Source organism: Rattus rattus, chromosome 6 (assembly GCF_011064425.1).
Source record: "Rattus rattus isolate New Zealand chromosome 6, Rrattus_CSIRO_v1, whole genome shotgun sequence".
Taxonomy (NCBI): domain Eukaryota; kingdom Metazoa; phylum Chordata; class Mammalia; order Rodentia; family Muridae; genus Rattus; species Rattus rattus.
This window is the reverse complement of record NC_046159.1, coordinates 69,157,930-69,178,976: the sequence shown is the minus strand read 5'-3', so window position 1 is coordinate 69,178,976 and position 21,047 is coordinate 69,157,930. Positions and strand designations below refer to the sequence as shown.

At 39.3% G+C, this 21,047-nt stretch overlaps 1 protein-coding gene across 4 annotated transcripts in view; it reads right to left on the bottom strand.

Annotated features, from left to right (window-relative positions):
• Ctnna2 (catenin alpha 2) overlaps positions 1-21,047 on the bottom strand; it is a 1,084,017-nt gene that overhangs the window by 282,321 nt on the left and 780,649 nt on the right. For all 4 annotated transcript variants that reach the window (XM_032906324.1, XM_032906321.1, XM_032906322.1 and 1 more), the window contains one exon: positions 2,781-2,861. In XM_032906324.1, the coding sequence (XP_032762215.1) occupies positions 2,781-2,861 (81 nt within the window). The remainder of the gene's footprint in view (positions 1-2,780; positions 2,862-21,047) is intronic.

The following is a 21,047-nucleotide window of genomic DNA, read 5'->3' as shown; positions in this document are numbered from 1 at the left end:
TCAGGAGGTAGCCCCTCAGTTGAGGAAATGGGTCTCTGTAGGGAGGGGGTGCAATTTAAGGTTCACAACCCACTATGGTTTCTACCTGATCTTTGCTTCCTGATCCATCGAGAAATGATCAAAGAGCTTCAACCTCTGTTCTGCCTCCCAACAAGATTTTCACCTGCAACCTACTTAACATGATGCACTATGTACCTTCCAGCCCAAAGCCAAAAGGAATCTCTCGTTTTTAAAATTATTTCTTGTAAAGTACTCAATTCCAGGAATGAGAAAAGTAAAACAAAACAAACAAAAACCCACAACTGTGCTCTCCTGGTTTCAAACACATCTAGGACTACAGCATTTCTGTCCGGGCTCCTGGGTAGTTCTATCTCTGCTTGCTACACTAGGGAAATGAATGGTACATGGATCTGCCCCAATCTAATCTTTCCACAGTTGCAGAAGGCACAGTAGGTGTTGCCTTCAGTAGTACTTTGTTCTAGATGACTGAGACAATCAACTTAGTGATAAAGATGGGCATATGCAAAGCCTCCAAGATGGAGATAGGGTGGTTGCTAGGCAGGACTCAAAGTGTATTTGCTACTGAGATACAGATATGGAATACAATCTTTTCTAGATACAACACGCACTACCTAAATAACAACAGTAGGATTCATCGTGGAAAATATAAGAACTGCTCTAGTATTGTATGAAACAAGTGACAATCGTCTTATGGGAATTGAGTCTGTTGCACAAAGGAAAGTATCTTTTTCTTTCTCCTTATTGGTTCTGTGATTTTATATACGTGTGTATATAAATCATATTTGTGGGAGAGGGGGTAAATAGATATAAAGGGTGAGTAGATATAAAACTATCTGGGAGGGTAAAGGGAAGTAGTGGAATTAGTGAGAGGTAGAGACAAACAAGAGGTATGGCATCGATTCTGTATAGCATACAATACTTACACAGTAGGCTGGGCATGGTGGAACACACCTTTAATCCCAGCACTAGGGACACAGAGGAAACTGAACTCTAAATTCAAGGCCAGCCTGTTTTATATAGTGAGTTCCAAGTCAGGCAGAACCACATAGTGAGAACTTATCTCAAAATTACAAACAAAGCAAAATAAAACAAAACAATCTACATTCATGCAATTTAAAGTAATCTTTAAAAAAACTTTATTATATTTGGCCTGTGTGTATGTCTGTGAATCACATGTGTGCCTGGTACCTGTGGAGGCCAAAAGAGGAAATTATTGGATCCCCCTAGAATTAGAGTTATAGATGGTTGTGAACTGCCATCTGGGTGCTGGGAACCAATCCTGAGTACAATCCAAGAGCAGCAGATACCCTAACCACTGATCCAACTCTCTAACTCAAAAAAAGAAAACCCATATTTTGAAATCAAATATTAAACATATCACTTAAGATCGGAACCCAGATATTTAGGAAAAGCCAATTTTGAAGCATATATGTGCACCCTGTGTGCACCCTGTGTTCTGGGATGACCTGTGTGGTCCCTTGTTCCCAGTAAATATCAGGAAATCAGGAATACAAGAGGTTCATAGCACATCAGAACCTGAGCTTCTGTTTTCTCAAAGCATCTCAAGAGTCAGCTGAGTCTCTTTCAATGAGTGGTTCCCAACCAGGGTTGACATATCTTTGGGTTCATAAATCAGATAGATATTTATATCATAATTTATAGCAGTAGCAAAATTACAGTTATGGAGTAGCAATAAAAATAGTTTTATGGTGAGCAGTTGCTACAACATGAAGAACTGTATTAAAGGGTCTCAGCATTAGGAAGGTTTCGAACCACTGATTTAAATGTATTATTTCATTAAAAAACAAAACAAAACCTTAGGAAACACCTAGTTATAATAATTTTATGTAAAATGTACTAGATAATCAGGAGAAATAATTTTCTTGATTAAAAACAAACAACAAAAACTTCCAATATTGGTCAATGATCATAAAACATTTGCCATATAAAAAGAAAACTATTTTCCTTCCCCAGATAAGATTTCCCCTAAAAGGAGGAGGAGGAAGAGGAGGAGGGAGGAAGAGGGAGGAGGGAGGAGGAGGAGGAAGGAGGAGGAGGAAAAGGAGGAGGAGGAGGAAGGGGAGGGAGAGGAAGGGGGGAGGGAGGAGGGGGAGGGAGAAGGGAGAGGAGGAGGAGGAGGAGGAAGGAAAAGAAAGAAGGGGAAGGAAGAAAAGAAAACAGGAAAACCAGAAAATAAAATGAAACCATCAGACTAATGATAGCAGTAGCCATTTAATTCATGCTGCAGAATCTCATTTTCATTCTGGGCTTCCCTTCAAAAACCCAATAAACATACTAACTATATTTCCAGGGGAATATAGTGGGCCTCAGATCTTAATGAACCTGTCATATTAAGGGTTTTAGTTCTCATTAAAAATTAGCAATCTAGTATATCATTCAACACCTTGGAAGTTTAGTAAGTAAGAACTCTCATAAATCAGTGACAGGTTCAAGACCTCTCTGTATTTGGAAACCAAAAACCAAATGTCCATAGTGGAAAATTGAAGTTCATATCTGAGAGGGTTATGTCTGTCAAGGGAGTGGCTACCTTATGTGTTATTAACATCATGAATTCTGCACACATCCCATCTCTTGGCTTAGAAGTTTCCTAATTTCCAATAGATTGCTTTCTATATGTATGTAGATGCGATGATAAATAGTTGCTTGAATTAGTGCATTCTATAAGGCTAGTCTGGAAGGGAGCATTCTGAAGAACCATAACAAAATACTTTGTGGTGAAAATTGCAAGAAACCCATACCTGTCTCCTCAGATCTCTGGTTTTCTTGGTCATCTTGTCAATCGCAATGTTGAGAGGGTCTCCTTTCTCTTTCCTTCCAGTCTATTAAGAAAAGAAAAATCATTTCCGGTTTATAAAATTCAGTATCAAGGAACATTAAAAGTTTAAGATAATTCAGGAAAATACTTAAGTTACAAAATCCAACCAATTAAAAATGAAACAAAATGTTTGTTTAAATAGCTATAAACATAGCTGGGTCACTAAGGTCATTTTTCTCTGAAGTATAAATTAACATTGAAATAGTCAGTAGGTTCTCAGGAGAGTTTTATCCATGTTCAACTCCCTGTAAATCCATTTTCTTCCTTTCCTGCAATTTAGGAAGAAAATACATAACACGATAGATATCTTGCTTTTGATTTCAAAGATAAATATAATGGGATTCTCAATTATATAAGCATGCTTATGGTATAAAAGACAAATAGAATGTTTTCAAAGAAGAATTCACAGGGTTTGAGGAGATGACTCAGTGGATTAAGCACTTGACATGGAACAACCTAAGGACCAGAGTTTGTCTCTTGAGAGCCTGCATAAATGCAGATTTGTACAGCAACCCAACTATAATTCCAGCACTCTGAATGCTGAAACAGGATTCCCTGGAACAAGATGGCTAGGAAGACAAGTGTATCAGCTCTGGGTTCAAGTGAGAGACCCTACCTCAATGATTAAATGGGGAGCAATACAGAAAAACTCCTAATACACATGTGTAATCATACCTGTGCACATGTATGTATGAACACACAAGAATATGCATATATGCATGAACACCACACACGCATATAAAAGAAAAGTTTAAAAACAAATTCTCCACTGTCAAAATTAAAAATTTTATGCTAACATTTCAGAGACCATATTACAGGTTTAGTGCTGATACTAGGAGACATGTTCTAGGAAACCAAGAACTTTTAATATCTGTCATGCAAAGCAGGAGTGCCAAGCATGGGCATGAGCAACTCACAGTTTGTAATCAGGAACAAAACTTTCTAACAAATAGTTGTAGAAGCAAAAAAAAAAAAAACAGAGAATAAACAGCATCTCAATGAACAATTCACTTACAATTTCTCTAGTTTTGTGTTTACTTTCCATTTCCCTGATGGCTACAGAAAGAAAGAAAACACAGCAAAGAGAATCTGCAATAGTTCTATGTTTAAAAGCTTGGAATTTTTACTAGTGTGTGGAGTTGGGGATGGATATGGTTTCATTCTTCATGGCTGTCGTGTAGAGTTCAGCAGACAACATGAAGAAGTCAGATGTATTCTTCTACTATGTGGATTTAGGGAATCAAACTCTGGTAATGACGCTTGAGAAAAGGTCCCTCTACCTGCTGAGCCATCTGGCCCATCCCCTACTCTTCTGTTCTGTTTTTACACTAAAACGATTCCCATGGATTCCAAGTTCTATGAACACTGCAGATGCATCATCTTCTACACAAGAGACAATCATTTTAAAGAAAAAGTCTGAAAATTATTACATCAAAAAACTTCAATCTAACACCCTATAAATTTATTTATTTGCCTTGCTAGGGGTGAGCCATCCCTTGTTGCGTATCCCATCTGTACCGAATCACACAAAGGTCTGTAGCTAAGCATTGAATGAATAAGATTGTGGATGACATGTTCTGCCAAACAGATAATTTGTTTGGAGGAAAGTTATGACCATTTGTTGGGCACATAACGGTCTCTTTTCATGAAAAACCCTAGACACATGGAGTCTATCCAGATACATAGGCTTCAGAATTGCAAGCTATGCTGAAAGCAGTCGCTTTTCTCTGAAACATGCTTAATTAAGCCAGTTTTTCTAAACAAATATGTGATGCATAGCCTTATAGGGTTTTTACTAAAACGTCAAAACTTGGGGCATATGTGTGTATATTTTTAGTTGTCTAAAATTCTATAAATCCTTTCTTCTCCACTGTCTAAACTCACAAGCTGACTCGTTCAGATGTACACATTGAGGTCGTTAGTAGGAAGAGCTTAAAATAGACTAACATTTTACAACTTTTAAATATCAGCCTCCAAATAGCTCCAAGAAAACAAAAGTATATGAAGAAGAATGGGGTAGTTTGATCTTCCTGAAGAACAGAGAAACATGGTTGTATTAAGGAAGAGTTCTCCTAGCATCCAGCCTTCCAAAATTCATGTAGACACTAGTTTAATACATGGTGGCAACTCTTCCTCTGATTATTTTGCAACGAGGATGTTTGTCATCAAACTACAGGGTCCTTTTGGGGAGGTCTGCACCACTGACAAGAGCCACAGACTTCCCATTTCCTCTCCATCAATTAGAATGGTAAAAACATATGGAAAAAAGTAAAAATTGTTGTGTACAGTTGTGCACATCATTAACACTAGCCCTTGGGAGACAGAGTCAGACAGATTTCTATGAATTCCAGGACTGCCTGTTCTACAGAGTGGAACCAGGTCACAAAAATAAACAATCAAATACATACATACATACATACATACATACATACATGTTACATGGTATGAGCTAGGCTTAAGTTGTAGAAAGGACAAGGGAGAGAATAGTTGCCAGTTAAAAGACCCGGGCAGGGGTGTCCAGAGATGGTTCCATGAGTAGAATACTTGCCTGACAAGTGTGAGAAACTGAGTTAAAATTCCTAGAACTGAAGTAAAGCTGGATGTCACAGTACAAACATTGATAATTCCAGAACCCCTACAAGGACACATGAGGCAGAGATGGGAGAATCTCTGGAAGGTAATAGGCCAGCTAATCTGACATATGCAATGGGGGATAAAGAATGACAGTGAACCAAAACCTTAGATTTTCCTTTGGCTTCCACACACTTACTGCGGTACACTATGGCCATGTTCACATTCATGAAAACAAACACACACACACACACACACACACACACACACACACACACACACACACACATCACCATCATGTCTACCACCACTAATATAACCGCATCTCCAAAATCATCTAAAAGTAATAACTTTTAAAAATAAAATGAAGTAAGGTAGTTTAGCTCCAGGAAATAATTAATGAAAAAGAATACTGGGCTCCAGACACTGGGCTCCACTTATTCTGCTAATAATACATCGTCACCTTCTTTTCACTAGTGAGAAAAATGACAATGGAGAATGTCATGAGACTAGGGCCAGAAACTGAAGCACTGGGCTATGGTTCTAAGACTAAAGAAATATCAAAAAACTCACTAATCAAAATAAATAGTTTATTGTGCTCTTTAAAACAGCAGAATGAAAGCAAAAGTAATCCATGTAGAACAAAATTGATATAAAATTTAAATTAAGACAAATTTGCCAAGGCATGGATTAGGACAGGACCATTAAAGTATGCCCTGCATCAGGTATTAAATTTGACAAAGCATGATTTAGGATAGGGACACTGAAGCAAGCCCAGCATTGGATATTTCCTACTTTAAAATCTGAGGGAGATGGCAACCTACCTGCAAGATGTTACACTAGGGAAACAGTGGCAGAAATGTTAGAGGAGTAACCAACCACTTTCCTTGGGATTCGAAACCTATTCCATGGCATGGAATCCATACCTGACACTCTCAATGAGGCCAGGAGCCTGACACTATGTAAGCCATATTTCCTCTAGGAAAGCTACTAATATTGTTCTGCTAAGTGAATATAGCAATAAAATGACTTCCTGTGGGGAAAATAAATTATGGGGAAATACTGGGAATATTACTCAGTGGGTAGAGTGCTTGCCTAGAAGGCATGATGTTCCAAGATCCATTTGAAACCCTGCAGAAATCAAGTGCAACACACTGATATGTAATTCTATTCTTAGGACGTAGAGTAGGAACAGCAGGGATTTAAGATTATATTCCAGAGCATGACCATTTCAAGGCTATCCAGGGAAAGATACCCTCTCAAGAAAAATTAAAGTATGTTTTCATAATTAAAAATTAAAAATAAAGATTAAATCATTATGTAAAATACTGGTTCAGCTTGATGTTCTATGATTTTCTATGTTGCATGCAGTACCTCTTATTCTCATCCTTTATGTTATCCTTTCTACAAGCAAAGGCAACATGTGTTTCTCATGTGGTATCAATAACATGAATGTCACATGTCACATGTTTGTAAAGGAGCCACATAAATAGGAAAAGCTAAGGTTTCCTTTTCTCAGAAAGTGTTTCAATGATTACAAATGATTAGACTAGAACATGAGGCCTAATGATGTGGGCAACATTCTGAAGGGTGAGATTCTTGAGACAGCAAATAGATGCAAAGTGAAGTCCCCACACGTAGGATGGGGTTAGAGGGCATTAGCTAGATGTTAGCTCTGGGTTAGATGAGAATAGGAAGAGGGGTAGCATTTTGAGTGGCAGCAAGAGACAAAGGACTCTGAGACTGCAGTGAATAGAACGAGTCAGCCTTTTCTGCCTGAAAAGAGAGGATCACTCTGACCAATGGACAGGACTTGTTTTCAAGAGATCTTACTTCCCATGTGAATACTGCTGACTATATTTTAACCAGCAAACCCAGAGAAGTCTCATGAAATTAGTATTCCATGCCACTCTTGTCAAGATCCTGTTCATGTAATATTTTCAATTCTGGATCTCTTTAACTTTCAAGTTCTTGGCTGAAGGCAATCCAGAAATGGAGGCGGCATGGAATGCATAAAATACAATTTTGAAAGAAAATCACTAACTTCCTTTTGGTTATGTATGTATGAAAGGTGGGGAGTGGGGAAGTTTGCCTGGGAGTGCAGGTGCCTGTAGAGGTCAGCAGAGAGCGTCGGAGTCTATGGAACAGAAATAGGTGTTTGTGAGCCTCCCAACCAAAACAGTTGTTGAGAACCAAATCCAGTTCTCTGGAGACATTGTTGATATTCTTGCCTTTTGACAAACCTCCTCGGATTCCAAAACGATGGATTTTTAAAGCAAGTGCTAGGGTTTAGGAAATCTGAACCAGTGGCCAGTCTAGTGAACTAACTGGCTTGCTGTAAGCTTAGATTTGAGTTTGTGTGTAGGAATAAGACATTGTCTGTCAATGCTTTCCAACTAGGCCTGGAGCTATATGCTATGATTTCAAATGCTTGGGGAGGAGTCTGTATGAAACTACTGTGTCATGCTCCCATCAAACAGATGGACAGACTACTATGACAAGATCACACCAACCAATTGGTACTAGTCTGTGATCTTAAATTATTGATATGCCTTAGTTTTTATGTCTGTTTTAAGTACAATATATAGTATAATGTATGCCCTTCCTTCTTAATAGATTAGCTGGATAATCAATCATGATGTCAATGTACTTAAAACAAGAAAAAGTTTTAACAGTATTTGAAGTGGTTAGGTGAGTATATTGGAATAAAATAAACAAGTTAAGTTGATTTAGAAACTAGTGGCCAGACATAGTGTTATGTATGGATATAATACCATCACTTAGGAGGTGGAGAAATGAGAAGATCAACATCTTCAGCAACATACTGAGTTTCCCAACCGGTTAAATTACATGATATTCTGTTTTAAAATAAATAAAAATCTATGATTATAAAGGTCCATGTGTTATTCTTCAATGGCTGATAATAAATCATAAATGGGGGTATTATTCCCTTTAATTGCCTGCCCTGTATCCTTGGATCTATTCCCACATGTCTTCATCATCTTGTTATGAGAATGTAGTCTGTTGTAGTCTGTGTGTTTGTGTGTTTGCATATATATGTAGGGGTGCATATATATGCACATGTATATGTGTACATGTGTGTGGAGGCCAGAGGCTGTCATGAGGTATCTCATTTCACTGAAAACAGACCTTGCCAAAATGGCTAGTTTGGCTAATCAAGCTTGTCCTAGGGATCTGACCTCTGCCTCTTGAGTGTTGCAGTTACAAGTTGAACTGTTCTGTTTATCTAATATTCACATGGGTGTTGAGGATTTGAACTGTGGTCCTCATGCTTGCATGGTAAGTGCTTTACCCATGGAACCAACTCACTCGTTCATTTCCTTTATATTTCCTGGCAGTAGTGGTGTCCTTTAGTAAGTGTCATTGTCAAAAGAAGACAATACTCCAAGTACTCCCCTCCCCCACTGCTGTGGGCACCTATCCTACTGCCCATCTGTTGTGCTGGGGCAGAGCTTGTTTCTAGAACTCTATTTGTTTCAGACTTAGAATGTTATTTCACAAACATGTCCAGGGTGGATCCATGGCTTGAATTGACAACAGCAAAGAGAATACATTTTCTCATTTGGGTTTTCAGAGGACGTCTTTATTCCATTAGACTTTGGCTGCCAGCTCCAGTCTACCTTGCCAAAATAAGAGATGTTCAGGAGAACTTCAGAATTCCAGCTTCATTCTAAGTACAATTATTGTGCCACTCACTGGAGTCTGGGGACTTTATAGTTAGTCTTCAGGTAAAGTGTAATGCTTTATTTCAGTGATTTTTTTTTATTATACTACTTTTTGCCTCTATACAAACTAAAGGTCCCTTGACTCTGGACAAAGATCTTCTCTCAGGTTGACACTGTAGTGCACTTGGTTAGAGTATTTGTCTACCTTGTCAACTCCCTGTGTTGGAGCCTCACTCCAGCACTGCATGAGCCACATTCCATGGTATACACCGTTCATCCTACCCCCCAGGAGTGGAAGACAAGACGACTAGAAGTTCAAGGTTATCCTCGATTATACAGACCAGCCTGAGCTGATGAGCCCCATTCACAAAATAACAATTGTTATTATTATTAAAATTCTCCAAGTAGATTAGATGGATGACACATACATATTCCTGAAAATCCTAAAGATGTATGTAATATATGCACAATGGGATTTTAAATGACACATAACTGATACTAACTTCATGATCTATATAGCACACTGCTAAGTAATAACTTTCAAATCTCTAAAAATTAGTAGGCATTCTCATTCCAGTCCCTCTTCTTATATAACATGGCTCATTAAATACAGATAGTAACCAATGGAAAGGGAATGGATGAAAAGGTAATAAAATGAAAGGAGGAGGTTAACACATACAAGTCTCCTGAACACAGATCTACCATGGACAATGCCCATCAGAGACACAGACTCACAGCAGCCATGTGTGGAAGGCACAGTATAAATATGCCAAGCATGGCTGTAGGAATATAGATATCTATAACATTCTTCCTTTCCCTCAAATGGACCTGAAAACTGAACTGAAAATATAAGGAATATTCAAAATGCTGTGTAGCTGTGATTCTTATAGAGTGGATGTATTAGGGGTAAATCAAATGCCCAGCCTTCAAATCGTTGTCATTTGAAAGAAATAAAAGTCCAAATCATTGGAATGGCAGAAAGCAGTAATGTGGCCTGCATTCTACCTGGAACACATTTTGCTGTCATTTAAACCTATGATTTAGACAACAGGAGGGAGGAGGAAAAATTATCTATTGATCCAGCAGTCACCCTATCATATTTGGAAGGTTGCCCGCCTACCCTCAAACCCCGCATATAGAAATCATATCGTTATTACAAATAGCACCATTATTTATAGAACCTTGAGCGTTTCATAATACCTTTTATGCTGTGTATAAATCATTGTCTGAACATGTGGACCTTTCTAAATATTTCCTTTTCACTGGCTAAGAACATTTGTCTTGAAAAGAAAGATGCAGTATCTTGTAGGAATGGATGTAAGTTCAGAAGAGGCAACAAAGAAAATCCATCATCTGACCACATCACACGCTTCTCAGCTTTCCTAGATCCTGGAGTGCTAGTTGGTGGGGGAGTACGACATGAACTTGCAAAGAGAAACAGTGTTGTATCTTCTAACCTTCTCTGCTAGACCTTGTCAATGTTCAAAGATTTATAAACACATAATGTATGGTTATCAAAGAACCTTATTGGTAAGCCCCTCAGGTCCTGCTCATTAGTACAGATAATCCTCAACTTATGAGAAAGCTGATAAATAATCCTGACAAATTCGCTGTAACTTGAAGGCATTGCAAGGAAGCAATACATTTGATACACTGATGGTTTTAGCTTTGACTTATGTGCACTAAGGACCAATGTCATGATCACATGACAGAGAACTGTGGCTTGTCACCATTGCCCAGCATGTTGAAGAATGTCAAAGTAATTTAGATAGCCCCTAGGAGAACCAATTCAAAACTTCAAAGTACAATTTCTACTGAATATATATCACTTTCACACCATGATAAAGTTTAAACATCACTAATTCAGCCACATAAAGTCCAGGACTTCTGTATTACAATGTCATTCCATACACAAATCAAATAATGTGCACAGGAGATGGATTGTCGTGGTTCTCATCATCCCATCATACTATATCTGATCTTTCACTAACAGGACTCCAATTTTTTTTCTTTCTCAGTAACAACCAAGGATCCTTGACTAACAGATGAAGTTGTAATATTCAAACCTGTGAAAATGAACCACAGTTTTGGACACTGGAGGCAGAACCAGTAGGAAAATGGGGATTGTATTCTAAGATATAGAAACTGCAAAGAGATAACCCTCTAACTGGCTGTGCAATATCACAGACAGGCACCATAGAAAGAGATGAGTGGCTGGGAGGAAAGCTGAGAAAAACTCAACAGCCCCTCTTTTCAAGAGTCTTCCTACATCCAACCAGCACACGAAGGTTGGCGTCTCCTCTGAGTGTACTCTTCAATTAAGTATTGCATCAAATAATGAAAAAATTAATATTTTAGACTGTACTATTTTACAATTTTTCTATGTGACTGCAGAAGAAAAGCCAAGCTTTTTGTAGGTCAAGAAGACCTGGGATTCTCCCCAAGGAGTCAACAAGAAACTCATAAGAAGTACTTAGGAAATACTTTCGTGTCGATAGAAAGATGGATGGCTCCAACAGGCACCTGGGTATAGGAAATAGGTAGGAAAAGCATTAATAGGTGTTTTGAAAAATATGGAATCCTAAAAATAAATTTCACTACTTCACAAGTTATTGCTCAAAGCCATAGGAAGTATATGATTCGCACCTGTGCAGTGTTTCAATTTATGCTCCTTGATTTATTTTATCAACACAGGTGTCATCATCACTGATAAATTGCCAGGCAACTCTCCATAAAAGATATTTTTCACTGGGTCACCCTCCCTAAAACTTCGGTGATTGCTAAAAGCCTGAGTTAATTAACTATATATTCCTTCTAAGCCTGTAAGAGAGTGTGAACGAAGCAAACTGTTAAAAGATGCCATTTTATCTTCACAGCTGAAATGAAAGCCGTCAAGGCCAAATACAGATTCCCATTGATTCATGCACACACACACACACACACACACACACACACACACACACACACACACACTAAATGATTAACAGTTCAGTGAAATTTAAAATTTCATTTCATTTTTAAGTGCATTTCTCTAAGCTACTGAGCTATAGTTAAAGCTTTCAACACCTAAAAGATCCCTGGAGTTTGGCATTTTCTTCTACCTCAAAAAAAAAATATATATATCCATGCATGCATACACACAAACACACACACACACACACACACACACACACACACACACACACAATCCAATAGCTGGATCCACACTGGGGAGAGTTGACAGGAAAGTTAGAAATAATCAGGCTTAATTTCTGGATGATAGACTTGTGTAGAGACCTCAGCCATGGCTTTCCTGAACCACGTTTACAGACAAATCAGGAGCCAGTTCCCATCACACCTACTTCATCACTCTATCCTGTCCTCTCAGTTCACACACTATTAGCCTCTGCTGCAAACCTGCAGCTATTGCTGCTATTTAGTTTGTGTTTACAAAAATCTGCCATTTAAGTCATCATTATACAGTGTGGCAAACCCCCTGCATTGTTCATTAAAATTCAGCTTTCATGATATGCAAAACATGTAAGCTATGTCATGAAGATCCTGTGTTGTCTCTATCTAATTAGAAACTCTTTCTAAAGGGAACCTATGCTTAGAACTATAAACCTCATGAAGAACCCAAATCTTGGAGTTCACAGGCTTTAGAACAAAACCTGCTAGGCTTAGTTTGCTGGATAAATATGGTGTCAAGCTATCTTCTAAATACTAGGTTTTACACCCAAAGATTAGGGCTGTTCTCAGCCTTCATCAGAGAAGCTTCTGATAGCAGTGGGCAGTGATTAGCACAGAGACTCACAACTGGTATACATGTGGAGAATATATGAGTGTGGAGTGCTTCACCTTAATTAGGACATCTATTTCACCTCCTGTGAAGACTCTGTAAACATGGCAGAAGAGTGGGTGTGGAGAATATAAGAGCCAGAGGGATGGAGATGCTTGCTACATAACAGTATGGCACGGCTCACTGAAACTGTGGTTACCTGCACAGGAGCAGCATGAGACCCATGGCCCTTTCGTCATGCATTGGAGAGGTGCCACCCCTCCCTGAGCGTCTATGACTCAGAGGAGGAAGAGGAGAAGGCCAAGGAGAAGAGAAGAGGAAGAAGAGAAGGAGAAGAGGAGGGGAGGAGAAGGCCAAGGTCAAGAGGAAGGAGGAGAAAAAGAGGCAGAGGCAGAAGTGGAGGAGGAGGAGGAGGACGAGGACGAGGAGGACGAGGACGAGGATGAGGACAAGGATGAGGAGGACGAGGAGGAGAAAGGCGGAGGAGGAAGAGAAAGTAGAAGAGTTGTAAAGAAGGGTTTCAGTTGGAAAGGAGGTAGATAAAAAAGAGGGTAATGGGGGGTTGGGGATTTAGCTCAGTGGTAGAGCGCTGCCTAGCAAGCTTAAGGCCCTGTTCGGTCCCCAGCTCGAAAAAAAAAAAAAAAAAAAAAAAAAAAAAGAGGTAATGGGGCTTGAAATTTTCCACATTCAATAAATATAAACATATTACATGTACATGTGCATACATATATTATATGCATAGACATGTGTGAATGTGTTATGAAATTGTAAAAGAAAAGTAATAAAATTGAAGAGATACTGTATTATGAAAATACCCCTTTTCCAAAAAGAGGCCAATGACAGGAAATTATTCACTAGCTATATTTGCTTGAACTTTAAAGCTTTTGACACTATACCTTAATCAAAGAATATTCTAAGAAAATTAGGAAGAGTTATAGATATGTATGCCTGAGTATATAATGGACATAAGCAACTTAATCAATATTCTCAACTTTAGACATGATTACAGGATACATACTTGTTATTGCAGACATTGGCTACTCTCATGAAGAAGTCTATTAAGGACTAATCTGTGTTTCCTCCCATATTGGCATAATACTGTTTCCACCTCCCACTCTTTGTCTGCATTCTCTTTCTTCCCTTCTCAAAACCTATTCCCCAAATAAAGATGGAAATTCTTCAAAAGAAAAAGTGTTGTGTGCGTGCATTGAAATGTACATACCATTGGAGGGACAAATACAAGTAAATGACATTCACCACAATGGTCAGAAGTGGAAGCAAGTAAGCATGACGATATTGAGCACCAAATGAAATTGATTTGATGCAATGGTGCTTTTAAGAACCTTGAAGGAGATGAGAATTTAAGACTCACTAAAGAATACCCACAGCCACCAATAAAGCAAAGTAAGTGTTACTTGAAGAGTAGATTATATAAAAAGTATAGGAGTGACAGGTATTTTCTGAATGTCCTGGGATCCCAGACATACCTTCATGTAAATGCCAGAACAGGATCCACTCTGCCTGACCAATGGGTGTGGTCCCATTTAAATTTTCTTTTCTTTACCAAAAATTTGTTAGTCTCATCTCCTTTTGTAATTTCTAGCCCTGTCTTTACTTTTTTTCAAAGACTTCTTCCCTTCCTCATTTCCCTCCAAACATCCATTGCTACTTGAATAAGGACTGTACAAGTCCAAATTATGAGTCACATGATCACTAGGAAAGAACAAAGCAATGAACGCTTTCAATTCAGTTACATGGAAAACCTAAACAACAGGTCAACTATTTGCAAACCTGCAAGCCTCCATATCGAGCTGCTGTACACAGTCATTGATTGACTAGAAGTCCAAACTCTTCCTCTATATCTTAAGGCCATCGAAAAGCCAGGCATGTAATCCTGGTTGCTCCCCCACTCCAGCACTATCATAGCAGACTTTTATAGGGACTCATCACAGAGCTCTGTGAGTATACCAGTGAGTCCAGGTCTCAATGAAAATATTTAGAGTCTGGAACTGTGATAAAACCATCTCTTGGGCCATTTCCTCCCCCTTGGAACCAATGAAAACTTTATGAGGCAAAATGCATTTTTTCAGCATCACGGTTCAAAACTAAACTAAGCACCCTGGAACACATGTCTCACATCGTCCCAAATATTTCTCACTATGTGGCTCCCATAAACACCATCTGCTATGTTAATTTGTAAAGAATTACAAGGTTCTTAAAATTACACTTTGCTCTCTGTAGCGTATACTGTGTCTATTAAGGGGGAGATGTGAGAACGCACATAGCATCTAGGCAGACACTGAGGTCTTTTCCTTCCTATGCTGAAATCTTACTAAAAGTTTCTAGGTCTGCATGGAATTTCAAGAAATGTATGTATAGGGGACAGAGTGATGGTCCGGTGACTAAGAGTACGTACTGACTTTACAGAAGGTTTCATTTTGTTTCCTAGCACTTAAAAAGTCAGGCAGCTGACAACTATCTATTAACTCCAGCCTCAGGAGGGTCCAACACTCTTAACTCTTCAGATACTGCGTGCGCGTGCGTGTGTGTGTGTGTGTGTGTGTGTGTGTGTGTGTTTCCTACAAACACATAAACATACAATCAAAAATACAGTAAATCTTAAAAAAAAACAGATATTTATCATTTTACGGTACTCTGTCTAATTTTGCTGTAGTGGATAAAAATCAAATAACAACACAAACTGTACATTGCAAAACCTGTGCCTAGATTATATTCAGAAATGTGTGCATATCTGGCACTTTTCAGGTTTTCATGGCAATATAATCTGCTACAAATCAAAAGGGGAACAGAACTACAAGAAATTCTTGGGTGTGGTTTACTTCTCTGGCTCCTGAGCTTTTCTGCGAGCCTGACAGGGACCTGATAATGTATCTCAGTGCTCTAAACCTTGTGTCATCCCTAAACCAAACAAACAGAATCTCACTGCCCAACACATTGTCTGATAAAAGCAGAGCTCATTGACTGCCTGGCAATATAAATTCCAGGTGTACTAAGATACTAGCTAGGGCTTTGTTGCTGGATAAATGGTGTATAAAGTATCTTATGATGGTAGCCAAAGGATTCCTGAAAGTAAGAATTTTATTTGTGTTTTTATTTACTGAAAACGTTTATCTTATCTGTGCCTGAATGATATAGAAATACTGTGTGTGTGTGTGTGTGTGTGTGTGTGTGTGTGTGTGTGTAAAGTAGAGGTCAGAGGATAAAATAAAACAGTAGATGATTCAGTGAACAGAAGTACTTTCTGAGTAAGCCTGACACCCCGAGTTCAATTCCCAGGACTCACATACAGGGAAAAAAAGAAAACCAACTCTGTGCAGTTGTCATACATCTCCACGTGCAGCATAATACCACTGTTGCGAATACAGATGTCTAGTCCTATTCCCAAGAAATCCAGTTTCGGTATCCCTTGAGTAAGAATATTATTTCTCATTTTTTAATTTAAACACTTCAGTTTGTTTTTACCAGACTTGACAGGACACTTTGAGCCTTGTGCATGCTAGGTAAGACTTCTGCCACTAAACTATGCTGCTCTAAAGTTGTTTCTAATTTTTAATTTTATGTTATGTATGTGCCTAAGTACATGCATGTGCACGATGTCCATGCAGGAGCACCAGGCAGTCAGATCCCATGAAACTGAAGTTACAGTTTATTGTGAGCCACCATGTGTATACCATGAACCAAACTTGAGTCCTTGGTAAGAACAAGAAGAACTCTTAACTGCTGAGCCATCCTTCTAGAGTTATGTTTTTATTTTTTTAATAAGTATGTTTAAAATTATAGATAAGAAACCAGAGAAATGGCTCTGCAAGTAAAGGGGCCTACTGCCAGGTCTCCAACCTGAATTTCCTCCCAAAGACCCATGTAGCAGAGAAAAATGAACAACCATAGGTTCTCCTCTGACCTCCTTATGTATGCTATAGTATGCGCATATATGAACACACACATATATATTGAAATGTATAAATAAAAGATTATTAAAACTGAATTCCAGACAAGTTTGGAAATAGGAGATAGTCACTGAGTGCCAACCTGACTAGTCTTTACAGTCATCAGACTGTCTTTAACTAATGCTGTGGAATCTGCAGTTCAGAGTCCCATTAAAAAATCTTGATCAACCTAATTATAAATTTGCAATCATTCGCTAGTGTGAGCCTGAAATAGGATCAAGGATTCACAATTATGACAATTCTGCTTAATTCCTGATGAATTAGTCGCTATCTCAAATACATGAGAGTGTAAACCAAACCACTTAATTAAACAAGAGAGCCATACTGCCTGAGCAATTGAACAATACCAATAAATACACCCCTCTATACCACTTCAAAATCCCTACACAAAGACATTTGTAAATTGCTTCGCCATATTTCTTGGCTGCTGTTTCTGCAAGGTGGCATCAAATAAAGGTGCTTAGACAGAATGATCAATCACATCGAAGGGATTACTGACCTTACTACCAGAGTTCAATCACCAGGACCCCTCAGTGGAAGGATAGAACCCATTCTCATGGGCTGTTATCTCTGACATCTACACACACACACACACACACACACACACACACACACACACACACACACACACTTTTTAAAAGAAAAAAATGTTTTCTTTTAAAAGTTTTTTAGCAAAATATTCTTCAATCTAGGCAATATTTCAGAGCCTTTGTTGGTTAACCTAATGTGTAATTTCTACTGATTTCTCAGAATGATATGAAAATTTCCTCTCTTTTCTCCCAGTTGCAAACTCTTTGTCCTATTGTAATAACATCTTTGTATTAAAAAAAAAGTGTTTCCCTAAAAACCCAATGACCCCATTGATGCTACTCCACCTTCTTAGTCTGAAGCAGTCGGTAGAGGCAATGACTCCTGTTTCTTCTGATGCCATAGGATGTACATAATTATTACCTCCCTTTCCCTCCCCAATGTGTGAGTTGGGGGAGCGTAATATGTGTGCCTGTGTATATATGAAAGCTGGAGGCTAATATTAGGTACCCTCCTCAATCACTCTGCATGATGGGTTTTGAGATCTGTCTCTCATTGAAACTAAAGTAGGATTCCAGCTAGGTCTCCTGGACAGAAAGTCATAGGAATCTTCCTATCTCAGCCTGACCAATGCTGAGATTATACACATCAGTTACTATGCCCAGATTTGCACACTTTCTTCTCCCAGACATAATAGAGTTGCCCCTTTCTGATGTCAGGAGATGGGATTCCTGCAGACCCAACTAGGAAGAAGCTCTTTGCAAAAACTAGCAGGACACGCTCACCCACATCCCTCAGAGTCAGCTTCTCCATGTTTTTCAAGTTCCTGCAAAACACAGCAAGAAACAGGCTATAGGACTCTCCATAGTTTCCCTGGTACTGGAATATGCTGAGCTCAACCAACTACTGCTATTCCAACAAGAACATCAGCACAGTAGAAATCTAGTAAGACAAAAAAAGAGCTAGGCATGGTTACTGTCTTAGGGTTTCCATTGCTGTGACAACAACACACTCTGACCAAGGACAACATTTAATTGGGGCAGCCTTACAAGGTTCAGAGGTTCTGTCTACTATTATCAAGGCAGGAAGCATGGTAGCCTCCAAGTAGGCATGGCACTGGAGGAGTTGAGAGTTCTACCCCTGGTTCCAAAGGCAGTCAGAAGATTGTCTTTCAAGCAGCTAGAAGAAGACTCTCCAAGCCTACCCCACAGTGACGTACTTCCTCCAACAAGACCACACCTAGTCCAACAAAGCCACACAGTCCAACATAGTCAGCTGCTGTGGACAATCTGAAGCAGCTCCATATCCCATACATGTTTTCATATTAAAATGAAAACATAAATTCAAAGGGAATGGCAGTATTAGGAGAAGTGTCCTTGTTGGATTAGGTGTGGCTTTGCTGTAGGAAGTGTGTCCCTGGGAATAGACTGAAATTTCAGAAGCACAAGTCAGGCCCATTGTCTCTCTCTTCCTATGTCCTTTGGATCCAATTGTAGAACTCTTAGGTTCCTTCTCCAGCATCATGTCTGCTTGTATGTGACCATGCTTCCTGCTAGGATGACAGTGGAATAAACCTCTGAATCCAATTTAATGTTTTCTTTTATAAGAGCTGCCATGGTCATGGTGTCTCTTCACAGCAAAGAACTTGAAGATAGCTTGTTTGGCGAAATGTGACTGTTAGGTCTGAACAGCCAGCAGCTCAGAAGTGCCTTCCATCTTGGAGCTCGGCGACCTCAGCAGGTGTAATTTCATTTGATGCTGAGCATGGTCAGCTGAGAGTCTATTTAAGAACTTAATCCAACCAGTGGTCACAATCTTCATTTAATAGAACAAAATCGTCTTCTACATAGTAAGATGGCTGAATCTGCTGAAGAAGAGCATTTTCAAATAAAATATTCCTGCTTTTCTGGATCCACAGCTACACATCTGTCCATGTGCAGACATGGAAAGCCATCATGTAAACTCCAGGAGTCATCTTAGCTTGTCAAATGGCTGATGGTGCTAAGACCACTACGGAGGTGGGGGTGAGAGTGGGAGGGTGTATCAAATGTTTTGATAAAGAAATAAGTGCTATATTCACTCATGACACAAGTGAATTCACGTACTCATATATTCTTACATGTGACCTGGGACTAGAACTCAATTGTCTTTGAGTCCTTGACTAAAACCCTGGATTTGAACCCCAACAATGCACTGAAGTTAAATAGAGACAGTGAGAATCTTCATTCAATAAAGGCATTTGCTGACAAGCCTGACAACCTGGGGCATCCCTGGAACCCACAAGGCAAAAGGAGAGAACTGAATCTTATCAGCTATCTTCAGGCCTTCATGGCATGCCTTGGCATGAGCACCCATACACATACACACAGCAAATAAATAAACAAACAAACAAACAAACAAATAAGTGTAATTGAAAGGTAAGAAGCCAGGCGTGACAGTACATACATGTACTGGTTGGTTTCTTGTGTCAACTTGACACAAGTTAGAGTCAACCAAGATGAAGGGGCCTCAGTTGAGGAAATGTTTCCATGAGGTACAGCTCTAAGGTATTTTCTAAATTAGTGATCAATGCTGAAAGGGCCCAGCCCACAGCTGGTGGTGCCATTCCTGGACTGACAGTTCTGTGTTCTATAATAAGCATGCTGAGCAAGCCATGTGAAGAAAGCATGTAAGTAGCAGCCCTCCTTCATGGCCTCTGCATCAACCCCTGTCTCCAGATTCCAGCCCTGCTTGAGTTCCTGTCCTGACTTTCTCCAATGATGGACTATGATCTGTAAGTGTAAGCCAAACAAACTCTTTCCATCTCAACTTGCTTTTTGGTCATGCCATTTTGTCAAAACAATAAAAACTCTAATTAAGACAATACCATAATTCAGTACTCAGGAGACAGAGGAAAGAGGATCTCTGTGAATTTGATGCTAGCCTGCTCTACAGAGTGATCTACAAGACAGCCAGAGCTACATAGACAGACCCTGTCTCAAAAGAAAGAAAGAAGGAGGAGGAGGATGAGAAGGAAGAGGAGGAGGATGAGAAGGAGGAGGAGGATGAGAAGGAGGAGGAGGAGGAGGAAGAGGAGGAGGAGGAGGAGAAGGAGGAGGAGGAGGAGGAAAAAAGAAAGGAAGGAAGGAAGAGGGAAGGAGGAAAGAAGGAAGGTGAAAGAAAACAAAAAATAATGGAATGTGATTCCAATTCCCAGGATACACATGGTGAAAGGAAAGAATTGACTCCTTCAGGTTGCCCTCTATCCTCCACATGTGTAGCATGGCATGGTAAAAACACACACACACACACACACACACACACGCACGCACGCACGCACGCACGCACGCACGCACGCACGCACGCGCGCGCGTGCGCGCGCACACAATTAAATTTATAAAAGATAAAAATGGAAAAAATAAGGGAGCAACAGAGCAGAAACTCCCATTGTAGATGCATTGCCCTGCCTCACTTCTTTTCTTCCTTAAAAATGTTTCATGAAGTCTCTGAGGATTGAACTGAAAGCCTCAATATTCTCGGCACTGCTATGATGATACTACTGAGCAGTAATCACCCCACTCAAAGAAATTTTCAGTAAGACTGAAATTGTGTCTTACCGCCTCCATGTGTGACACTGCAAGTTTGATATACTCATTAAATCTAAGTGTGGAAAGGACACT